The 22,974-nt window shown below is 40.3% G+C and overlaps 1 protein-coding gene across 1 annotated transcript in view; it reads left to right on the top strand.

Annotated features, from left to right (window-relative positions):
* Positions 1-22,974, top strand: part of MCF2L2 (MCF.2 cell line derived transforming sequence-like 2) — a 164,702-nt gene that overhangs the window by 95,350 nt on the left and 46,378 nt on the right. The window contains exons 16-17 of the mRNA XM_075506964.1: positions 20,779-20,845; positions 22,011-22,126. Coding sequence (XP_075363079.1) covers positions 20,779-20,845; positions 22,011-22,126 — 183 coding nt within the window. The remainder of the gene's footprint in view (positions 1-20,778; positions 20,846-22,010; positions 22,127-22,974) is intronic.

Below are 22,974 nucleotides of genomic sequence, written 5' to 3'. Positions count from 1 at the left end.
TTTAAATAGCAGCAGAAATAACCTTATAAATAAAGCATCATTCATTTTTCTTATGAAAACAATAATTGCTGATTCCTTCCCTAGTTCACAAATGGGTTTTTTTCATAAGTTTATTCCTCATCTTACTTTTAGGTGTCATCCCATTTGAAAATTTTATCAGTGTTAAACAGTCCCTTTCAGAATGAGAAATTCTCAATGACAGATATTTAAAACACTCTAGAGCACCAGTTTCTTGGCCAGTGATACCAGTTTTTCCTGTTTTCATTTTCAGTTGAAATTAGTAAACCAGAGAGAAAAAAAAAATAGCAGCTGGATTCTTCCTTCTACAACTAACAGTAAAAAAACCCCAAACCATGATTCACTTATGCTTCAACCAAATATGACTATAAGCATGGAATTTTAACTTAATATTTTTAATGTGTAGGAGGCCAGCTTGCCAAACACGAGCATGAAAAAGTCTCAACTTAGAGCCTTCCAAAGTCAAATGTTCCAAAGACATTTCCAAATGTTCAATTTAAAAATTAAAACCAAACTATTTCTGTGTTATCTGTGTCTTGTTAATATAGTGTCCAGAAAATACAGCTTCAAGGAGTCACGTTTTCAAAATCAGGAGATACCTTCAAAATCTAAGGTCTGTAAAAGCGGGAAACACGATTCAGACATAATTACAAGGTTCTAAGAACTAGCTGCACAGAAAGCAAAGTCAGAGGTATTTAAATTCTTGAACAAAAGTGACTGCTTCTAATCAGCACTACAGATAGACTTAGTTTGATGTGACTGAATTTGTCTTACAGTTGTGTCCACTTTTCTCCTGAAAAGAGATATCTGCTCAAAGGATCAACAACCTTTCATTTGTGCTCACTAATTTCCCATCTTGGTTGATCTGAATTTTCCCCAATTTAAAAGAGGCATCTCTATCAGTGAAGTAAGCAGACTTCATCCTGCTTCTCACCTGAAATTACAGGAGAAGAATTTCTATCTGTATCACTTCAGGGATTTTATTTTCCAATAACAAAAAAAAAAAAAAGGACTTACCTCTCTTTCCTTTCTTTTTTTTTTTAAACCAAAATCCTGTTAGAGTCAGATCCTGTGTTGAGATAAAAACTTATTTAGAAATAAAGCTCCACCTCTTCCTTTTCCTGAGTAATGTTGTTAGGGAGGTTTTTTTTGAACATCACCCTTATTTGTTTATAAATTAAATCTTTAACATCCCAGCCCAGCCATATCTTGTCCACTTTGGCCTCAGCCCTGACAGAGATGCATAGCAGGTTACATACCTAAACCAACAAAGAAGGAAACAGCACTATCAAGCATGCTATTCTAAAAAGCACCTCACACATGTTTTTCTCCAGGAAACAGCTACCCTGTGTGTTAATCACACTCTGTCATGCACTACTACAGCACACACAGGCTCAGGTCTTCAGAGGTGTTCAGAGAGCAAAGTGGTTTATTGGCATAAGGACCAATACTTGAGAACGGATGCAGGAGAGAACAGTCGCACGCTTGCAGGAATGGGATTTTAGACAGGCTGATTCCTTCTATGCATACAGCCATCTGGCACAGTTAGCCTCAGGTCTGGCCGGAGACTTCAGGCCCTATTTCAGCATAAATAATGAGTTGATAAGATTCAACAGAACAGGGAGAAATACTTAGATGTTACAATTTTGTAGAATGAATTGCAGTTCCTGCAGATTTGTGTTAAGCTGCTCTGCTGTTATTGTTTCCTACTCTTGGTAGGAGCAACGTACTTTTAGCTGTTCTTGCCCAGTGGGAGAGGAAGGTAGGAGGGAATTTCCCTAAAGCCATTTGTTTCTAGAAATAAAAAAGTAACACAGAAGCCTGCTTATACAAAGAGGATTTTTAAATCCAGAAGCGCAGTTCTGTTTGATAAGCCAAACCAACAGCCTCCATTCAAAAATCATAATTTTGGACTCTCATTGCCTTTACTATCAGGTGGCCTTTGTAACTCTCTTGTTATACCATATTCTAACTGAGAGCCTTTTGGTTTACGTTTTCAAATCTTTCTGTGTATCCATGAGATGTTTCTTGTATGAGAAATCTGATGGTCTTTCATAATCACATGACTCTGAGCTTAGACTGTAAGTATGAAATAATTGGGCATTTTTGATAAAATCACAAGGTGGGCAACCCTTTGTAGTCCATTTACACTAGTGGCTATAGGCAGCCTGTATTGATATTATTGTAGCAAGCTGACCAAAGTTCACGGAGTCCTAACTGCTGCATTCCTTAGTATCTTATATGCATTAACTTCATTACTGTGATATTTTGCAATTTATATTCAAACGTTATTATGGGGAGCTGATTTGGTCACATGTTCTGTGGTATCATTTGATGAAAGGAAATCTGATTCATAGGTCTATTCTGATGATGGTTTCACAATCAGTCTAAGCTCATTTAGGGCTGCTGCTGATGTCCTTTCTTCCTCTTTCCCCACACTCACCCCATGTAGTCCATTTTTATCCCTTGTACAGCTGCAACTGTGTAGTTAGTATGACTTTTTTTCTTTTTGTGAGGCTAATTTTGAGTTGGTCAACTCATCTTGCTCACCAGTTTATCTGAGTGTCCATGCTGGTGTACAATCACTGTCAAATGCAAGGGAAGGGACAGAATGGAGGTGACTGGGAGCATGCAAAGGTGCATATTTATTCCTTCATAGTTATGGAGTGGATAAACTGATCAAGAAACTGCATCCAAACAGTTGGTATTGATCCCCATCAGATATGAAACGGAATTTCCTGTAAATTTGGAATATTTTCCGGTTGATTGGCTTTGGATCCAATTCACCCATCATTTTTTCTAGTCCACCTTGCAACAAGGACTGGGAGACCTTGTTAGTTAATGTTAGTGCTTCCCTTTGAAAACACAGAAGTATGACATCTGTACCTGAACTTTCTGACCACGGCTTAACTTTTTTCATGAGATGACCCCCCAGATCTTGCACATGGTGTTGGTGTTATCAACGGGTTGTCAATGTGGCCTTGACAGTGATCACTTATAAGCACAGCAACATGTATATTGAAGCGATAGGTGTGCAGCGGCAGGAGTTACAGTAGTGTTACTTGTATCTAATTTTCATTCATGTCTATTACTGCTGAATAATAAGCTGGAAAATTGCAAGGCATCGGTGGTTTTGTACTCAGATGTGGCATGTCACATAAGCTGCATAATCCCTGCTTTCTGAATTAAATTCACATGAGACTGTAAGCTCTCCTAGAGCTTATATTCAGATAGAATTAACTTAATGAATGACCAGCTCTAGGGTTTGGAGTCTGAAGTATCATTTATGGGACTTAAATGAAAGAGAGTCAAGTTTAAGAATATGGGATGGCCCTAGCTATCATGTACGCATGGAGCACTTTTGTGCACATGCAAAATAGTCTCCGAACATGTACACAGTCCAAACTCATTGCTTATGCTCTGAACACACACATAAAGTTTGCTTTACAAGCTGAGGAAATCTGTGGAGCATCCGGCATCACTTCTTCTGCACACCAGCAACCAGCTGTTGCTTTGCAAATTCACATCCTGGAGCATTCCAGAACCTGCGGGTCTGTCCCTGAAGGTGTTTGTACCCTTAAATGACAGGTTCCAACTGCAGATTTGGATATGATTTAAATTTAAGAGTCCTTTAAATTCAGTGTATCTTAATATCTGGGTCAGGCCTACCCTCAGTGTTACTGATCTAACAAGGACAGGGGACCTTCATAAATCAGTCTGTGCATCACTGAACATGATAATAACTAAGTATATCACTGAATCATCAGGTTGTGTGGGTAGAACAGGATAGCACTGCTGCCCTGGGTAAAGTATTAGAAGCTATTTACACAATGAGAATATTGTGCCAGAGCCCTATTCTAAATCAGCAATGGCAAAGTTGCGTGACATTGGGTCTGGGAATTGCTAAATTTAGGTGTGGACTGATGTAAAAAATACTAGTAGTGCAGGGAGTGCTGCTAAAAGCTTTGGTGTCCAAGTGCTTGTTGTAATCATCAGAGCTGCATATGGCAGGAGAGAGGAACTAAGATCCCTGATTTTATTAGCTATTGGCCAAAGGTGCAGAGCTTCTACAGGAGCCAGAGGTAAATCATAGAATGGTTTGGATTGGAATGCACCCAAAGATCATCTAGTCCACCCCCCCCTACCATGGGCAGGGACATCTTTCACTAGATCAGGTTGCTCAAAGCCCTGTCCAACCTGACTTTGAACACTTCCAGTGATGGGGCATCCACAGCTTCTCTGGGCAAATGTTCCAGTGTCTCACAACCCTCATAATAAAAAATTTCTTCCTTATGTCCAATCTAAATCTACCCTCTTTCAGTTTAAAACTGTTGCCCCTTGTCCCATCACTACAGGCCTTGGTAAATGTCTCTTTCTTATAAGCACCCTTTATATTTTGAAAGGCTGTAATAAGGTCTCCCTGGAGCCTTCTCTTTTCCAGAATGAACAACCCCAAAAGGGGGAATGAGTTTCCCCTTTTATATGGCATAAGCAAGATCCATTGCAAAAGTTTCCCTACAGTGTGTAAATGCAAGATGTTACAAATGTCACACTATAATATAATAACATAACGTAACGTAACGTAACGTAACGTAACGTAACGTAACGTAACGTAACGTAACATAACATGATACAGACTTCTATTACAATTGAGAGAAGGTGATTTTGGTGAGTGGTTGAGAAATAAATGTTACAGGAGAAGCCCAACAGTGTGTATTTCCAGTCTAATTTCCAGACTCATGAAAACTTTCAGCTGGTAGAGGGGAAGAACTCGGAGCCTACATTTTAAAAGAAAATCTGTGTTCTTGATTTTATTGTTAGGCACAAAGAACTGTTTTCTTTCACCAGACTTATGAAAGAGCAGTCAGCAGGAGAAATTTCAAGAAGCCACTAGCCATTTCTTGTTTGCCATCCTCTCTTTCAACCTTTACAAAATTGTTTTCAGAGAAATCTGAAATCTGCCCTGTTGGGCAGATTGGCTCCAGCACTTACAAGTCTAAATGACAGCCTAAAGGGTTGGGAAGATCTTTGAAGCGAAGTGTATGCTGCCATGTAGGGAGATCTTGTTGCTGATAGAAATGTGTGTAGAATAGCAAGAGGAAACATATTCCTGTTATAGGTCCAAATAGTTCTGGGAACTTGGAAAATTATTATGAACAGTAGAAAAAAAATCTTACTGTTACAATACAGAGGTTTGCTGAGTGTTCTGAAGGCTTCCTGAAGTCCTTATGTCCTTGCTCCCAATGAATCTGGGAGGCAGAGAAAAGCTGAAATAAACACTCTCAACGTTCACGTGCTTTCTTACAAAATTTGCACTTAAGTGTCAAAGAGGGATAAGCAGCCACTTCTGCTATTATCTCTCATACCTGCTTGCTATTGGATACTAAGGTTATTTTAATACTCTTCAGAAATTCCAGGAATTCCTCAACTTGTTTTCTGTGTAGTTGTTCTGCTGCCTGCTGGCTCTGGGCAGACTCCTGGAATGCAGCTGGCCACATGCACATACTGGATGGTTGATTTGTTTTAGGCACATGGGGAGATTAGGATCACAGGTATCTTCTGTCTTGCCTTGTGTCACAGGAATGTGTGTGCTCCACTTGAAAAGCATTGGAAACTTCAGCAAGCGCATAGTCAATGGGGAGCAATCTGCATCATCTCTTGGATGGCTACTTGCTATGCCTGTCCAGGACTTTAGTAAAGTTCTGCTCTCTCCCACCCCTGATGCAGCTCAGGGTTTTTAGACCACATGCAAATAAAGGCTGCTTTGTGTTGGCCTAGTACTGGATGCATCTTGTCAGAAGCAGCACATGTGGGCCTGAAGGCTTCTATCTTTGTTTCTCCCCTAACTGTAGCTATATCACCTCTCCATAAAAACCTTGCTTTGCTCTGACATAGAGGGTTGACAGTCCTTGGCCTTTCTGTATTTGCATGAAGGACATCTAGAAATCCCAGATAGCATAGGCACAAGCTAAGGAGCAGAGGATGTTATTCAGCCCTGTTATCACTGCCAAGCTGATGGATGGGAAAAGAGAAGGAGAGGCACTGGTATGATTTTATACCACCTCAGTCCAGATGCCGCCACTTTCTCTTTAAAGGGCAGGACATTGACAGTCTCCAGGCTAAGAAACCACTAAACAAACTAGGAGCAATCACACCTCTCGGGGTGTAAAATTATCCGGAGAGAGCTGCCAAAGCCTACCTGTCTTCCCCCCACACATTCACACCAGTTCCAATGAAACCTGTTTTTAAACTGATCTGAAGTTAAAAACATGCAGCTCCTGTATGTCAATTAGCTCACGAAGGAGTGCTGAGCACTTCGCATTTACAGCAGCACAAAGAGCATGTCATGTTGCCTAAACGGGATGTCAGTGACTTGCACCCACACTGGGCTGATCTAAATAATTGCATGGTTTGCAGGATAGTAGCAGACAGGACTTAGCAGATGGGAGATCTCTCAGTCCTGTGCAGCTAGTGATGCAATGGAGCGGTGATCAATTGCGCTGTTCAGTAAATCACCGCTGACTTTACTTCCTGCATTTAACAAGCTGCTTGTTAACCGGAAATACAATAACTGTGTTTGGAAGATTTGTGACATATTCATGTTTAGAATGCTATATTTATTCCCGAATTTTTTCAGCCAGCAGGAACCTTCTTCTTTCCTCATATAGGCCTAAACAGGAATTCTGTTCTATGTAGTATCACTTGTCTGTAAAACAGATCCTCTGCAGACTCTGCAAAGGCCCCGTGCATATCCAGATTATTGAATACACTGTTGCTGATCTTTCTCTGTAGCCTCTAGTTTGAAGCCATTGATGCTTTATTTGCATTTCCAGTTATTGCAAACCTGTCTTCAGGTGCTGTTCCCTGGTTAATAGCCATGTTGGACGAACTAGGATGGACAATCTTGCCTTTATGGCATCTGATGTGAATTAGAGCTAAATAACGTGGCAGTGAGCATGCTATTCTTGGTAAAAATGCATAGGTTCTGTTTGTCTGTGCTGGCTCCCCCACTAATACTCTCAGGCCAGACTTACTGTGTGGGTAGAGGCACCAAGAGCTCCAACCTCTGTAATAGCTCTGCCTGGTACAGCGTGCTTTTACCTCTGCCAGTCACCACTGCAGTTGCACCCAGCCCCAGTTCTAACCACAAACGCTGAAGTGGCAAACTAGACATTTCCCATGTAGGCAAGCCTTGTGTAAGACCTGCAACAGCCACTGAGATTGATAAACCAAGCTTCCTCTTCTTCCAGGGAAAAAAGCAGAGGAATAGCAGTCCTGGATGAGCCCAGAAATCTATCTGTCTCCTTTTATTATCTTGGACAGTGGCCATTAGCAGCTGCTTAGAGAAAAAAGCAAGAAACAGGGGTAATACTGTTACCCAAATACTGGGTAATATCCTCCCAGTTTCTTGTAATCTGCAATTGTGAGAGTTTTCTGTAAAGTGGCCCTTTGAACGCATTCTCCAGCTGGATATCCTTCAGAGAATCCTTCAAATAGAGAATCCTTCAATTCTCTAAAGCTGCGTTGTAAGTTTGCAATATCTTCCAACACACAGTGTCTCTCCCTCTTTCTCTAAGTTTATCATTAAATTCTTCAAGCTGCGTTCCAGAGATGTGGTAGAGAGGGTTGTCCGAAGTATAGCTTAGTAAAGGGATATGGATGTTGCTAAGAGCTGTGATTCCCAGTCACTGCTGGGTGGAGTGTGATAGCTGCAGGTGGTATGATCCTTGCCTGCCCGCTGCCCCAGAGTACCACTGCGGAGAAAGCATGACACACAGACAGAAAAAGGATGTGTTTGCTGCTCAGCCATGGCAGTTCACAATTTACTGATGTAAACATGCCAAGAAGAGATTAAATAAAGCAGAAGATGTTTCAGCTGCTCCTGTAAACTCCGTTTTAGCTTGGCAGGATTTTCTTTCCCTGTTCCATTCCCATTATCATGTAACTAACGCCTGGTTTATTTCCCTCAAGCCCCACAGAATACTGATTCTTGAAGGCATGTAAAAGCAGGGTATATCCAAGAGATCTACCAAAGCTCAGGCAGGAGGACCATAGATTTTAAGTCTGGCACAATGCTGTGTCCTGTTACAGGGAGAAGCAGATTTTGCAGGACGGAGCTTCCTTAGGATCGCATCTCAGACTGAAATAAAAACCCTCACAGGAACTGGGCATCTTCATCAAATCCATCCCCTCCCTTTCAAGTGCAACATGCACTTCTCTGGTCTGCCCTCTCGGACATAAACTCAGAGCTGTCTGTAAAATCAATTATTATTAATTTTACTAATAAAACTAATTCCTCATTCTACCCAAATGGCCTTCCAAAGTCTCGCAGAACAAAGCTGTCAAGAGCAGATCTGCTACAAGAATCAAAGCCACTGGAGCTCTTCTCTTCCTTCAGCAGTGGGCCCGTCAGGATAGTATTTGTGCTGCCATTTGCATGAAGTGAACAATAGTTTTGTGTTCAGCTTCTCTATCCTGATCCAAAAGGGCTCTGCACGGCACAAAAGGTCCTTGCAGGGACAGGATGAGGACAAGCGAGTACCACAGGCGTGAGAGATGTTAGCTGCACCACCTAACAGAGGTGCTCTGGAGTAAGAGATTAGGGTGGTGTAGGAATCTATATGGAGCAGAGTCGCTCGTGCCTAGATCCTTCTCTGTCACACCAGCTCAGCAAGGAGACCCACCTGAGAATACTCAGAATTTTGGAGAGAGGCTGTGGGGGCACGTTTTAGGCTTACCTGGAGCCTGAGCTCTAGTTAGTCAACATGGATTCTCAGTATAAATAGTTCCCATTAAGCTTCCTTTAACCTACTTCTAGGTTTTATTTTTTTGGTCTTGTCTATTTGAAAGTTTTAGGGGTTTACCACCGTAACTTTCACTTTTATTAAAAAGCCCTTTTTCAAATATCATGCTTTACCACTCTGTCTGGGAAAATTCACAGCACTGTCAGCCTTTATCAGATTTCTTGCTGAATGAGGTCAACTGGTATTTGGATATCATTATATCGTGTCTACAAAGGAATGGAAAAAATATACTGAATGTAAACTGAAAGTAGTTTCTGTCTTAAAAGTCAGGCTGAGCATGGAAAAAAGCTGTTAAATAGTTTTTGCAAAAGTCAGAAACTATTACATATCTAGAGATCTTTTACCTGCTCTATTTCCAGCTTTTAAGAAAAAAGCATCCAGGAAGGAAATGGCTTCCAGGACACAGGAACCCTGTGAATTTCCCATGATGATAGGGCATGCAAAATCTGGAGTGCTTTATTTTAGAGGTCTTATCTTTTGAATATAATCTGTAACTGTATGTTCCAGTCCTTGCTAGCTAGAAACAAGTAAGAGGGTAGATCTCAACATGAGTATATTAATAAACTTTATTTAATTTTTATACATATATGTATATATTTATATTTTTATATTTTAAAAAGCAGTGAGCTTTGTTGGCTGCTAAACTTGAGTGCCCATAGTGACTTCAGTTTAGCAGATCAAATCCATTCTTAGGCAAGTGTAGTGAAGAATTATTTCTTGCTCCACTGTCTTCACTGTAAGTCCTTTATGCAACATACTTTGCTGTAGTAAATGAAAGATGCGGCTGTACTAGATCTGCCTGGCCCTAAGAAATCAGAAGGTTTGCTTTTGATTGGATAATATTTCTAAGGAAGAATACTGAAATTCGAGTCATTAAGTTAATTCTGTGGCCTGTATGTAAATACTTATAATCTCAAGCAAGCGAACAATGCTAAGAAATGACATGGAAGTCTCCACGGTATGGGAGCAGCCGTTTAACCTGCAATGTCTCAGTTACGTGCAGATATTTTACAAGCATGTGTGTGTCAAGTAGCTTGTACAGATAACAACCTACTAGCAACCTACTATGATCTACTAGAATATGGCCTAATACTACTACCACTTAGCAGTTAACATTAGTAGCAAAATTGCTCTATAAATTATTCACCTGCTTTTAGCTAATTGATTACTCAATGCCGAGATATCACAGACCTAAATATATCTTTATCATCAAATAGAAATGATGCAGCTGCAAGGTTAAAAGACCAAAATCACAAGGTGGGCCCGATGGGTAGTTCACAAATATGGGTAGCTGACAAATATCTACCCAGCTACTCCGCATGTTATTTTGGCCTACAGTAAGGACCAGTCTGCAGCATCCACCTTGTCTAAAGCTAGCTCAGGTTTGTGTACAGAGCTGCGTCATTTCAGTGTAGATACACAGCTGAGATGAGAAACAACTCTTGCTTGACTTTTAGTCCTCTATTCATATTATTCCTCTCTGTAGGTGATTTAATTAATTTGCCTCTCCATTAACAACTATGTTCTGGTTCCTATAATGTAGGTCAACTAATTAAGATATATAAAAATATTTCCTCAAGGTAATTTGTTTTGGGAGCAATGAATGTGGGACAATTCCGTATATGTGAAGAGATCAGATGATTTCAGAAGAAGTAAAATATTATAAATGGCGACTTCGATGGTGAAATATATTTCTTACAAAGATACAGTCCTTCTGCTCAGAAGAACTTCCATAATAACTTGAGCAAATCCATTTGACATTGCAGCAGATTAGGATCACCTAGGCTGGCAATTACAATATCTTCACTAAGGGGCACTAATTTTCAGATGAGATGGAGCATACTATCTAAATCCCTTATGCTTCTCAAAGTTAGTTAGCTGGGGTTCATTTGCAGCCATGAAATGTACTTTAAGAACAATCATTGTTCTTTCAAGGCATTGCTCTCTTTCATTTGGGAAAAAAAAAGGAATATGTGTCAGAGAAATCAGAAATGTTTTCTGTATCAACTAACAGATATAAAGTTCTTTTCAGACAAATGTTCTTACATCCAGAAAGATCTTTTATTCCACTTTAGGAGGTAAAGTACAGCAACCGACTAATTACTTAAATTTCACTTGAGCTGTTGCACAACCTCAGCTGAGAATACTTTTCAACTGGGAAAGGCACTTTTAGCACTGTGAGAAATGAAAATAAATTCCTCTTAAAAGCAATTATGTAGGTGGAATGGAAGTTTCCTTTACGCAGAGCTGACATGCTGTCATTTCTTTGATTTCATAGCACAGAGATCATTTTGAGATTTTAAGGTTAGATCAGTCTTAGAATTTCTTTTAGCAATTTCTAGTTCAAAACTGGATGTGCTGTTTATTGCTGATTCTATTTCCACTGGGACAGTGAGATTTTCACCATTTACTACCTACAAAGGAGATACCTTTGCAAAAAATATAATTTTTTAATATTTTATTTACATTCAGAAATAGAAATCTGACAACATTTAAGACTAGCTAGAGTGGTGGGCCAAGAAGGTCTTTACCACTGTGCTCATTTTTGCAAGCCAGTAGATTTTTCACTCTCACTTCTCTTATGTATATCTCCAACTCTATCCAATGTTGATGTTTATTCCCAGTATATGTATTCGTTGCACTGCACACAGTTCAGTTCAGTCCTTTCTCTTGTTTTTGAAGCCTCAGGTATTTAAAAAGCCTGTATTTTCAATTTAAGTAGATCTCTATCTAAATTAGATATATTTATGAAGGTGAAGTTTATTTTATTTGTATTAATTTAATAAATTCCACTGAGTATTTTGCTCTTGCACACTGGTATTCTGCTGTTTCAGCTGTTGCAAATACTAACTTTTCATCTTCCAGGCACCCTGCGTTTTTGCAAGATGGATATGGAGTACCCATGCACGAGTGCCACTTTTGCTGGCTCCACATCAGTCAGGCAGGCAGGTTTTCTGCAGCATAATAGTTTTGGAGCACCAGTTATGATTTATGGGTTTTGGGTTTTTTTTAAAAGCTCACTGGTTTAATTCTATTTGATGGCTCCAATTCCCCTTCTGGGAAAAGACTCCTTATCAGGACAGGCACCTGTGATAGCAAATCCTGGCACAGAAACAAGATCTGTGAATGGAAGTGAGCCAACGAGTTTGTTAGAAAAGAAGCACAGTTATGGAAACAAACATTCTGAATTAGTTTTGTTGCCGTCTGAGCAGGATGCACAAAGAGTAACTGTATGAGCAAAAAGTCATTGAGATTTAGCCAGAGGAGATATTAATAGGTTGTGGTGGTCTCTAGGTATTACTTCTGCTTAGTCTTTCATTATATTTGATAGGGTTTTTTAAGGTAGCACATATCACAGCAGAGAAACAATCTGACTCTGCTCCTACCAGAATTATCGTGATACGGAACTGCATAATGGCCTAACATACCTGGGGAGCTTTGCCAGCCATTCAATTACGTTTCCTTTTTCTTCTGTTATTAAGGAAGAAGGAAGGAGGGGCAGTTATTAATATACAATGTGCTGGTACACGTCTTCTTTATGGTCATTGTGGTGAGAGCACGTTACTTCCTAGTAGCGTGCTCTCAGTTACCAGAAGAAGCCACCTCAATTGACAAAGTTTTGTTGCAACAAGGCAATGCAGCGCAGGATTAGTTTATACTTGGTTAACAACATTGCTAGTTGCTATTTGCGCAGTACAAAGCAATAAAAATAGCTACCTTTGGTCTAAATGTCAGCACAGGGAGTGACAGATAGGGAAATGCACCTCTACAAGTTAAAGGTGCTAATTAAAACCAGCGTTTATCTCAGTTTCAAGGTTTCACTTATGACCTTGGCTAAAAACAAGTCTCTTCCCCACGCTTTGCTGTCCTTTGCAGCTCCTACATTCTCACCCCTGTTGGAGAGAATCCTTTATGCAATCATTTTTTTTCTTCACTTCAGCATGGCATGACTAACTTGCCAGAGGTCAGAGAGAGCACTAATGACAAAGTACAAATAGTTTTAATAGTTTTCCTATTACTTTTTCCTTTCTTATCATCCTTATTGTGCTGGCACTGCAATGCCTCTCAAAGCTAGGATTCATTTCAGGTGGAAACTGGCTCAGTGTGTGAGATCTTAGTAGTGCTGCAGGGCCATGAGATATCAAGGTTGCCAAAGCAAGAATAATCTGCCCAAAGGAAACTGATGTGAAATCACACCTATGGGAAACATGGTCTGCGTGTAATCAAGGCCATGATGTTTTGTTAGCAACCCAGATCAATAATTCAAAGAAATGTGAGATAGTTCATGCATAACTGTTTCCCATAACAAGAAGTTTCCTTGGCTGGAGGAACATCTGACAGCATCGCACCAGCGGGCCTGTGTGTGATCTCTCCGTGCCACAGCCACATCCTAATTCTGCCAAGTTATGGTAGCAGCAAAGGCCCTGCCACACAGAGTGCTTTGCCAGGTTAGTGGTGGCTGAGCTCCCTCTGCTAGGACACACAGTAAACTCCCTCCACAGAGGGAAAGCTGGCCTTGCTCTCCTGAGCAGTATTTCACGTTGCTGTTTCCACACCAGGAAATCTAGTGGGTCAGGTATTGGGACCAGAATATTCCACCTTTGGAACTCTTCTAATTTGGTGAGTCTCTTTGTTTCTGTGGGGAAGGAACAAGTATGCTCCAGTGGAATGAAGGTTTACTGGCAACAAGGATGCCTACAGATAGGATCTTAGGGATTTCTCAGACTCCATGGAAACCTTAGACCGTCAGGTCAGATGCCTAATCCTCACCATCCGTGTTGAGATAGGCTGCTTACTTGGGAATGATCCTGGTGAGGAACTACCCTTGTGAGAGCTGCCCATAAACTTCAGCCAACTCAGAGTTTTGTTGTCTTCGGACTGCTGCCATCCGAACCTCATATTCTTGTAAAATGTCTCTGAAATTAAGGAACAATGGTGTGTGGAAGATCTCCCCCCTGTTTACTTCACATGTCCCTGTTACACCTGGTTTTTTCTCCCCTTTCCACCAAGGGGAGTGTTTGGGTCTTTCCTGTAATCAGAACACTGAGTCCAAAGTCGGGGCTGCAAGCTGCTTCTATTCTGAAATGACCTCCGAATCCTCTCAGACACAGCCAACTGCAACGAGCTTGTTTATAGGATGCAAGTTCTCATACTTACTGGCCAAACCATGAACAGTCCCTTAGCACCAAGGGCAGGATTTCAAGTGATCCCTCCTGGCTCCATCTCCTGTTTTCATGTTTCTCTGTGAGGGGGAAAGCAAAGACAAAAGCAGGTGGGATGGCAGATATATCAGTGCTGCGTCTGCTGCTGCCTCCAAGGGAGCAGTCTGCTGATTGTCGTGGTTTAACCCCAGCCGGCAACTAAGCCCTACACAGCCGCTCGCTCACTCTCCCCCGGGTTGGATGGGGGAGAGAATCGGAAGGGTAAAAGTGAGAAAACTCCTAGGTTGAGATACGAACAGTTTAATGATTGAAATAAAATTTAAAAAAAAAATTGAAAAGGAAAACAACAAAAAGAGAGAGAGAAACAAAAATCAGGAAAAAACAAGTGACGCAACCGCTTACCACCTGCTGACTGATGCCCAGCCCGTCCCCGAGCAGCGACCGCTACCCCCTGGCCAACTCCCCCAGTTTATATATTGAGCATGACATCCTATGGTATGGAATAGCCCTTTGGCCAGTCCGGGTCAGCTGTCCTGGCTGTGCTCCCTCCCAGGTTCTTGTGCACCTCCTCGCTGACAGCATGGGAAACTGAAAAGTCCTTGACTCTCAGTTTCAGACTCTCAGTAAGCACTGCTCAGCAACAACTAAAACATCAGTGTGTTATCACATTATTCTCATGCTAAATCCAAAACACAGCACTATACCAGCTACTAGGAGGAAAATTAACTCTATCCCAGCCGGAACCGGGACACTGATTTAGGCTAGTGAGCAGTGTGTGTGGCAGCACTGGAGGCTGAAGAAAAGCTCTTGGAAGCTGGTAGAAATCTGCATGAAACTTTGCTATGTAGTTTGGACATGGGCACAGAAAAAAAAAAGAGAGACTGAATGAACTGTGAGCTATGTTTAAAACTCTAAATACAGTAAGGACCCGTATCTCTGGTCTGCCATTGATGGGCTTATATTCTTCATTTTTCTGATATGCTTTTTCATTCCTTCACCTTTTGTTTAATTCCTGATATTATTGACAGAAACATTAGGGTGAACCCTGGTGCCTGTACTTTCTTCTAAGCAGTTAGGAAGACAATGGATTAGCTGCATTTGTCTTAATACCGTATCTACAGTCCAATGTCCTTTCTCTTTAGAAACAATATATGTTTACATCTGCAGTATTAGCTTTGTTCAAATGCTGGACAATGTAAAGAGGACTTACGATGTAGCCGGTCACCAGAAATGACTTGTAACCTAGTCATGCTTGTTGAGACCATACAAGGGAAAAAGGGAGTTGGAAGAACTACCTGTGACAATAGTCCTGTCAATTGCTGCATCATGTTGCAGCAATTGATACTCACAGCAGGTGCATGCTGAGTGTCATGGAGGTACACTGAAACTAACTCAAACGAGGGATAAGCTCAAACAACTTTATTTCACAAAACAGCCCAAACCACACGACAGAAACCAATGAGAAACACAGGTAAACTGAAATCAATCAACACTCCGATAACATTTAACACGTAACAGGTTACCCTCGTTACCCTTGCCGCCCCGTGACATCCTGGAAGAGATGATGAACATTTCACATTTCACACCTCATGGCTTGATGAAAATCAGATTACGTCACTACCAGTTTTCTAGGCCGTTAGACTATCATCTCAAATGCCATTAAATCCCTTGTGCCATATAGTGAGCTCTCTACTTCATCACTTACCAACCTAGCATGCTCACACAGTGAGTGTAAAAGTATCTCCTTTATACCCTCTCAACGCTTTCCCCCACAGCAGCAAGACACAATTATGTAGCTCTTAAATTTACTGTTCTTAAATTGCATCTTTGTCAGGGCAATTCTAAGGTCTGTGGAAGGCCCTTGACCGAGAGTACAGCTTTATATTGTTAAGAGTCTGACAAGAGAGTGATTCATGTGCAACAACCTTTAATGTTTGAGATTTTGCTACTGTGGATATTATTTGGAGAGCAATTTAGGTAGGTTACTCCAGGAGCACTGGAGCTAAGGAAGGCTCTTTTCTGACGGGTTTGTGCTGAGTGTTCCTTGTGGCTGCTGTAGCACTGACCCTGTTAGAGAAAGAAATGCAGAATAACACTTTCAGAAGAATAGTGTTGTAATCATGTAAAATAACATCTGGAGACTGTGGGATGGGCGCAGATAGATAGCTGGATGGATTATATCATGCAACACTTTCAACCAGTGGCGGCCTTGGGAATAGAATTTGCACCCACCAGCTCTTTGCAGAAGCATGAGAGGTGTCCTGCTTTGGGGACAGTGGGGGGCTTAAGCATACAGCTCCTGTGTTCCAAGTAGGAAATCCCAGAGATGTACTTGGCCAGGGTACTAAGAGGCAAGTGTAAAACAGCTCTAAAGCATATGTGCCGAGTCTGACAGAATGCTGGATGTTTGGTCAAATTCCTCTTTTTTCATGTGGACACAATTTGTGGTTGGAAAAAGACTACACTTAAAACCAAAAAACAACAACAACAAAAAAAACCCACCAAAAAACCCTGAGCAGTGAAAGTCTTATTTAGGCAGCAAATCCTGCTATCTCACTGTGGAGAAGTATTGGAAAATGATTACCCTGTATGTACAGACTCATGGTTTAGAGATATGAAGGTCCTGAACTCTAACCAGGAGCTGAAGGAATACCATCATGATGTTGTCTCTGTTTCGTTGTCATTGAAACTGAGATGATAAAATGGCTAACACCACCTTTACAAGGAGTGAAAGGGTTAGTTAGACAGTTTTTCGTAACACTTAAAAAGCTAAACCATTTACTCTTAGTATAAATCTACATATAGAAAGAAGGTAAACAATAGAATAAAATCTTCTTAAAGAATTGTGTTAGTTTTTATGACAACCTTAACTACAATGGCAGTATCTTAGAAGCCCCACAGAACTTCCTCTAATAAAACATTCCTCATATGTGATTTTTCTTATTTTGATGCCCTGAATGGACAATGTTTCCAAACAAAATTAGGATTAGTAAATCAATTAAAAAAACAGATTTCTTTCAATGGGGATTCAAGAGCTGGTACTCTATATTAAACTAGAATTCAGAAAAGATTAAAATAATTCATTTTTGCTTCATCCTTCATAAAAAGCTGGATAGTAAAATATCCTAAAGGCCTCTGTTCTACTTAGTGGATTACTTTTAGTTGTGCTTTTGGCAGGCACCACATTGTTGTTTGTTTATGACAGTTCCTAGGAAAGCTATGGACTAATAATTTGCTTTTCAGGTATAATTGTCAGCTAGGTGTTGCGTTTGCTTCAGAGTCAGTCCTGACATAATCTCTTAGGTAACAAACTAGATAACATCTGGAAGATCTATGTCTTGTTTGCAGGTAAATAAGCATCTTTCAACAGTAAGATGAACTTAAAATTAAAGATTAATTTAAAACTTAAAAACATTAAGTTTCTCTGATGACTTTGTCACACCTGCTGTGTTATGTTTTTTTAAATGATGCAGCAGCTTTTTGGAAACGTGAATCGTGAGCATTAAATAAAACTCATGGAGTTCCAATTGCTGCAACATGAAATTTTAGGTCTTCTGAATCTGGAGAACAGAAATAATAAACAGAATTTGAGGTTTCCTTAAAACAAATTTAGGTTAGAGCAGAAGTTAAAGATGATATTTCAAAACTTTTAACTAATGGAACAACCTTTTCAAACAGTGTCAAACCTGTTCTCCAATTCATTAAATAGGTGCGGAGCAGTAGTTCTTAGGTCTACCAAGGGAACCAAGAATATAACCATCCTTTGGCTCTGAAGAGTGCTAAAAGTTAAAATATGTCTGTGGATCATTGCAAAGACCATAGGTGTGTGCACAGGTAGGATGTATGCACAGTTGCTATGGCCACTCTGTTGTGCCAATGCAAATACAAAGTTTGCATAGGAAATTATACTTGCATGTGTCTGTTTTATTGTATCTACTATTAGCTGCCTACCTGGACAACTGAATCTCCAATTTTCTCTACTGAAGCTGATAGCCAGAGTGACAAATGTGATTTGAACTACTTAGTTTGAAGTCGATAGTGACCACCAAACATCTGTCTGATTCAACAAGTTTCTGCTGCTAGAGTTTGTGTTGTAGCCTGATAATCATTAGTGGCTTGAGCTTGATGAGATACATCAGTTCAGTTTGATAGTCAGCCTAAGTTTTTGACTCCAGAAGCAAGTTGTGCATTGTCCTCATGATTTCTTTGTGGCGCTGCAAGGGGTAGTGATGCTAGAACAGCAGCAATCTGCTTGTCCCCCTTTGCATCTGGTCTGTGCAGTAACTTTAATAGCTGTTAAAAGGAAAGGCGTATTTAACCATAGAAGTTTTATTTGTTTCAGTCAGCTGTAAAAGCAAGTGCTAATGTTTGTAAAAGAATTTTTTGGACAAATGCCCCCTTAGGCCATTGACTGTTCAATTCTCATGAAGGTGCGTTAAAGTGCACCTCTCATGAAGGTGCATTAAAGATACATCTATCTCATGAGGAGTAATGTTGTACTCTGAGCATACCCCGAACATATTTTCCAGCTCAAAGGTGTGCAAATTCAGGGAAATGTGGACAGAGCTCTTACATGGGTTAGAGTCCAACACAGCTTGGCTTTATGACATCATGCATAGTACTGCAGAATCCATTCGCAACCGTGTTTGCTCAATAGTATTGCTTAGTCATGAAGGGTGATATCATTTTTTTCCCTATTGCTAGATGCGGCTTTCCTGTGCATAAATATCTCAATTTGAGATCAATGTGGAGGTTAACTAATTGGAGTCAGTACTCCTGGAGTGTGCAGGGTACAGCCCTGACCCATTTCCCTACCTTGTGGTAGATACTCTGCCATTTTGTCTTTACTTAAGGCATTAAGGCAAGATACCTATGAAATCCTAGTTATTTTATAACAAAATTTGAAACACGATGGGGCAGTTGAAGGTAGTTTTCTCAGTATTTGTAATATTTCTCAAGCAGTGGTCCATAAAGCAGTAATAGCCTATGAGATCAGAGTAAGTGGTCCCCACCTGGCCTGCAAAACCATATTGCCTTGAAGAAGACTGGGTAAATCTGAAGCATATCAATGAATCTATTTAAGTAACCTAGTAAGGTTTTAGTCAGTGCTTTTGCATTTCAAGCTGCCTGAAATGTGAGTATTTTACTTTCAAATGCCTGGCCAACCCATTTAAAGGAGGCTTTAGCAGAAGTGGGATTGATTTATTAATCTCAAAATGGACATCCTAAAAAATGCAGAGACTGGCAAAATCCCCTTACAGTGGATGCAACAGTATAAATGTGGTTCATGATATAAAGGGCTAATGGGGTCTGGCTGATTACATGACTGTTGTGTGATATATAAAAACCAGGTAACCAGCCATAGGAAAGCAAACTTCCCAGCAGGAGTGACAGAATTGACTTTCCAGTCTTTGTATTTTCTTCTAGAAAGCAGCCTTGAGATGCCTCAAGCTTCTGGCACTAGGCAGCAGAGGAGCAGATTTCTTTCTCCTCCAGTGTCTTGGAGAGCTTTTTACCAAAATACCAGAAATCTGTATTTTTGCCAAAAAACATGGTTCCTCTAGCATTTACTGTGGAGGCTACCCTCCAGACACACCATGATGTCTTTGGCTGGCCAGTAGCATGCTAAGCAAGTACATTTCCAGGGGAAAACCTGGGATTAATGGTACTCATTGTATGTATAAAGTAGCAGGTAGCTCCTGAGGTAGAGGGGTGTCCAAGCATAAGATATTTTTCTTCTTTCTGGCTATCACTGATTTGATCCTTAACCTAACGTATGTACGGGGAGATACTGGACAAATGCACATGCTGGTATTGATGCCAATAGTTGCCTACACTTTACTAGCCTTAGGTTGTGTGCTGCTTGTGGCTGGCCATACTCCAGTTCCTCTAGACATTACTCCCTAGTGTCCTTCCAGTGATGTGGTTTTGCTTGATGTAGCTGTGTGGTTACAGACTCTTGTGAAGCATGGACCAGGAAAGGAATACTAGGCATTCGTCCTTTTCTACTTGGAGAAACTGCTCAAACCTCTGGAAGAGCGACCCTGAAAACTTTGTTCATAAGAGTATTAAAGAGAACACTTTCTTGAGAATAGGGGCCAACTAATGTATAAAAAACTTGAGGGATTTAATGCAATTTTATTTTAAAATCTAGTTATTTGTCCAAAAGTGAATTGGTTACATTCATGTTTCTGTGAAATAAATCAGGCATCTGCAAGATATATGTCTCCAAGTTACCTAGGAGCATTGAACTAATATTAGAAATGAAAAGTTCAAAATACAGTATAAATATTTTACTCTAATTTACTTTCATGTTTTCAGACTTCTGACATCATCCTGTTGCCTGTTTTTGCAATGTATTAAAGAAAGGAAGCCTAATCACCAATTTTGTTTATTTTATAAAAGAAAGCAAAACAGAAATGTAACATAGCCTTGGGAAATATAATCCCCTTTTATTGAGTATTGTTAGTTATTATTAGAAGAGGAAACCTTTTTTTTTTGCCTTCTGGGGCATTTTTAATCTTTTTATTCAGATTTGTAGATATAAAAATGACAGAAACAACCAAGATGATGTTTAAAATGAGCTGAGAAAAATCATAGTCCAAGGGATGTTTAGGACTTTTAAGCTTATCAACAAGGCACAATATTGAAGTATGGCGAAATGACCTTTGGAGGGTTTTTTTGTGTAGTCAGAGGCATAAACAGAAATATGCAAAGAATACCGTTTTTCTTTCATGTGTGCTTTGTTGAACTGTTGGTAAACACTATAACTCTCCACCTTTCTTGTCTTTTAGCCACATAATCAATGAGCTGATAGAAACAGAACGGGTTTATGTAGAAGAACTTCAAAGTATAATAGAGGTAAGAAACTCTTCTGAAATGACTTGCAGTGCTTAACCTCTAAGTCATCGCTGCGGGTGCACATCCTTCGTGGGCTGAGCACTCTCACCTCCCACCTTGTGTTTAGAGTACACAGGCTCTCTTAGCAAGATCGCTCAGCCTTGGAGATGGAAAATGAGAAGGCTGTTTGAACATCTTTCCTCAGGGCTTAAAGGAAGAGGCACCTTTTCTGACCCCAGCCCACAGAATGATAAAAGTTGCATGGTTCTCAAAGTTATGGACAGAGGAATAGTTAATAATGTGCCTTTTCAAAATACCACCAATAGGCCTCAGAAGCAGCACCCCTGATTTCCATGGGGTCAGACACTACATTTCTGTGAATGTAGGTTTGGAAAATGATTGAGAAAAAGGAAGGCCCTCTTCCTCCTCTTGTTTCTTGCCCCATAGAGTGTCTGAACACAGAAAAGAGCAGCTCACTGCAAACAGAACTCCTGTGCTTTTGAAACTGGTAGGATACCAGCATAACCTGTGTGTGTGGAGTCTGAGGTCCCTAGTCTGGGGGAGGATGGAGGCTGAGTAGGGCTCAATCATGCTTGTGTTTGGGTGGGACTTGAAGGACTGGGGAGTTTGTTTTTACAACCATGTGGTTGCTTCTTTATTGGATTTGATCTGTGGGAGCTGACAGCTCTGATAATTGATATACTACTCTTGAGTTTAAAATCTGCACTCAGAATATTCTTCTCTCAAAGTTTTTATTGAAGAAACACAATCCAGTTTCTACAAGAAACAAACAAATAATCAAGCCAAATACCACAGTTCAACAAATAAATCCAAACTAACCCTTTTGCAATGAAGCAGTGTAGCAGAAAAATGTGTCTATCAAACTTAGCAGTTTCCATCCCTACATGACCAAAATGGCTTTTGAATCCTAGGGACATAATTTAAACTTTTTTGTTAATCCATTTGTGGTTAAAAATATGTTTGCACGGCTATCAGGGGTAAAAGCTCTGGGGAAAATTAGAAACATCAGAAATTCATGGGAGCAACAGAGAAGCTGGCATAGGAGAAGCCTTTGTATGCTCTGTTGAGAACAAAAAGCACATAGGCTTTGGGGCTTTTCAGTGTCTCAGACACAGTACTTCTTCCCTGGTAAAAACAGCCTGCTTTTATTTTCCACTCTTTGCAGGGGTATGCTTCAGAAATGGACAATCCCAATTTAGTACATCTGATTCCATCTGCACTCCAGAACAAGAAGGAAATTCTTTTTGGGAACCTCCCAGAAATCTACGAATTCCACAACAGGCACGTGAGAACTGGTGGCTGTCCTGTGCCCCCGGGTGCTACTGTCATTTCTACTCCCTTTATGTGGGGTGCTTTGTCATACTCACACATACGCAGGCAGGAAAAGTCATCCTCACTTTGCCTCTGTGTGTGCCCTATAAAACCCATGTGTGCAGAACACCTGCAAAATCATATATTTCATCTTTTTTTGTGAAAGATTGTACCCTTTTGTGCATTTACTAGTGATTTCCCTGGCATTACCCATTTTGAATGTCCCTCGTGGCGAGTATTTTACCACCTCCCTTGGTACACTGGTAGATGTCACAGGACTAAATCCTGATGTTCCTTCTCTGGCAAAACTCCTCTGTGAGGAAGTTTTCTTAGTGTTCAGCTTATTTGTCCTGTATTTCTGTTATCACATCAGAAGACATTATATATTTGATAGCACTTTTCTTAAGGAATTTTATCCTTCACATGATCATAAACCTTTCCAGAAGCCTTGTCCGCAGTGTGCACAAGGTGATCTAGTGCCCATAACTACAAAATACCAATTATGAACAAGATTAACCTCTTTTCAATCCTCTTTCAAAACACAAAGCTTAGGGCTACTTCTGTAAATTTCCTGCTTTTCCTAGCCTTGATTAAGTAAAACTGGCTGTAGCCAAAGTGAGAATTTAGGAATTCTTTCGGATAATAATTGCCCGTAAGATGTAACAAACAGTTGAACAAAATAAATTAAAAAATCCCTCTTCTGCAAGTTCAAATATTATGCCAGAGTAGTTGACACATAGTAGAAAAATTCTTTTCCAGCTTATGTATTATTTTGAAAGAATGTGTCTTCCATTTGGAGAATGACATTCCCCTTCCTT

The sequence above is a fragment of the Mycteria americana genome, chromosome 7 (genome assembly GCF_035582795.1).
Source record: "Mycteria americana isolate JAX WOST 10 ecotype Jacksonville Zoo and Gardens chromosome 7, USCA_MyAme_1.0, whole genome shotgun sequence".
NCBI classification, from domain to species: Eukaryota; Metazoa; Chordata; class Aves; order Ciconiiformes; family Ciconiidae; genus Mycteria; species Mycteria americana.
Note: the sequence above shows the minus strand (reverse complement) of the source record. Positions and strands in the feature narration are given on the sequence as shown.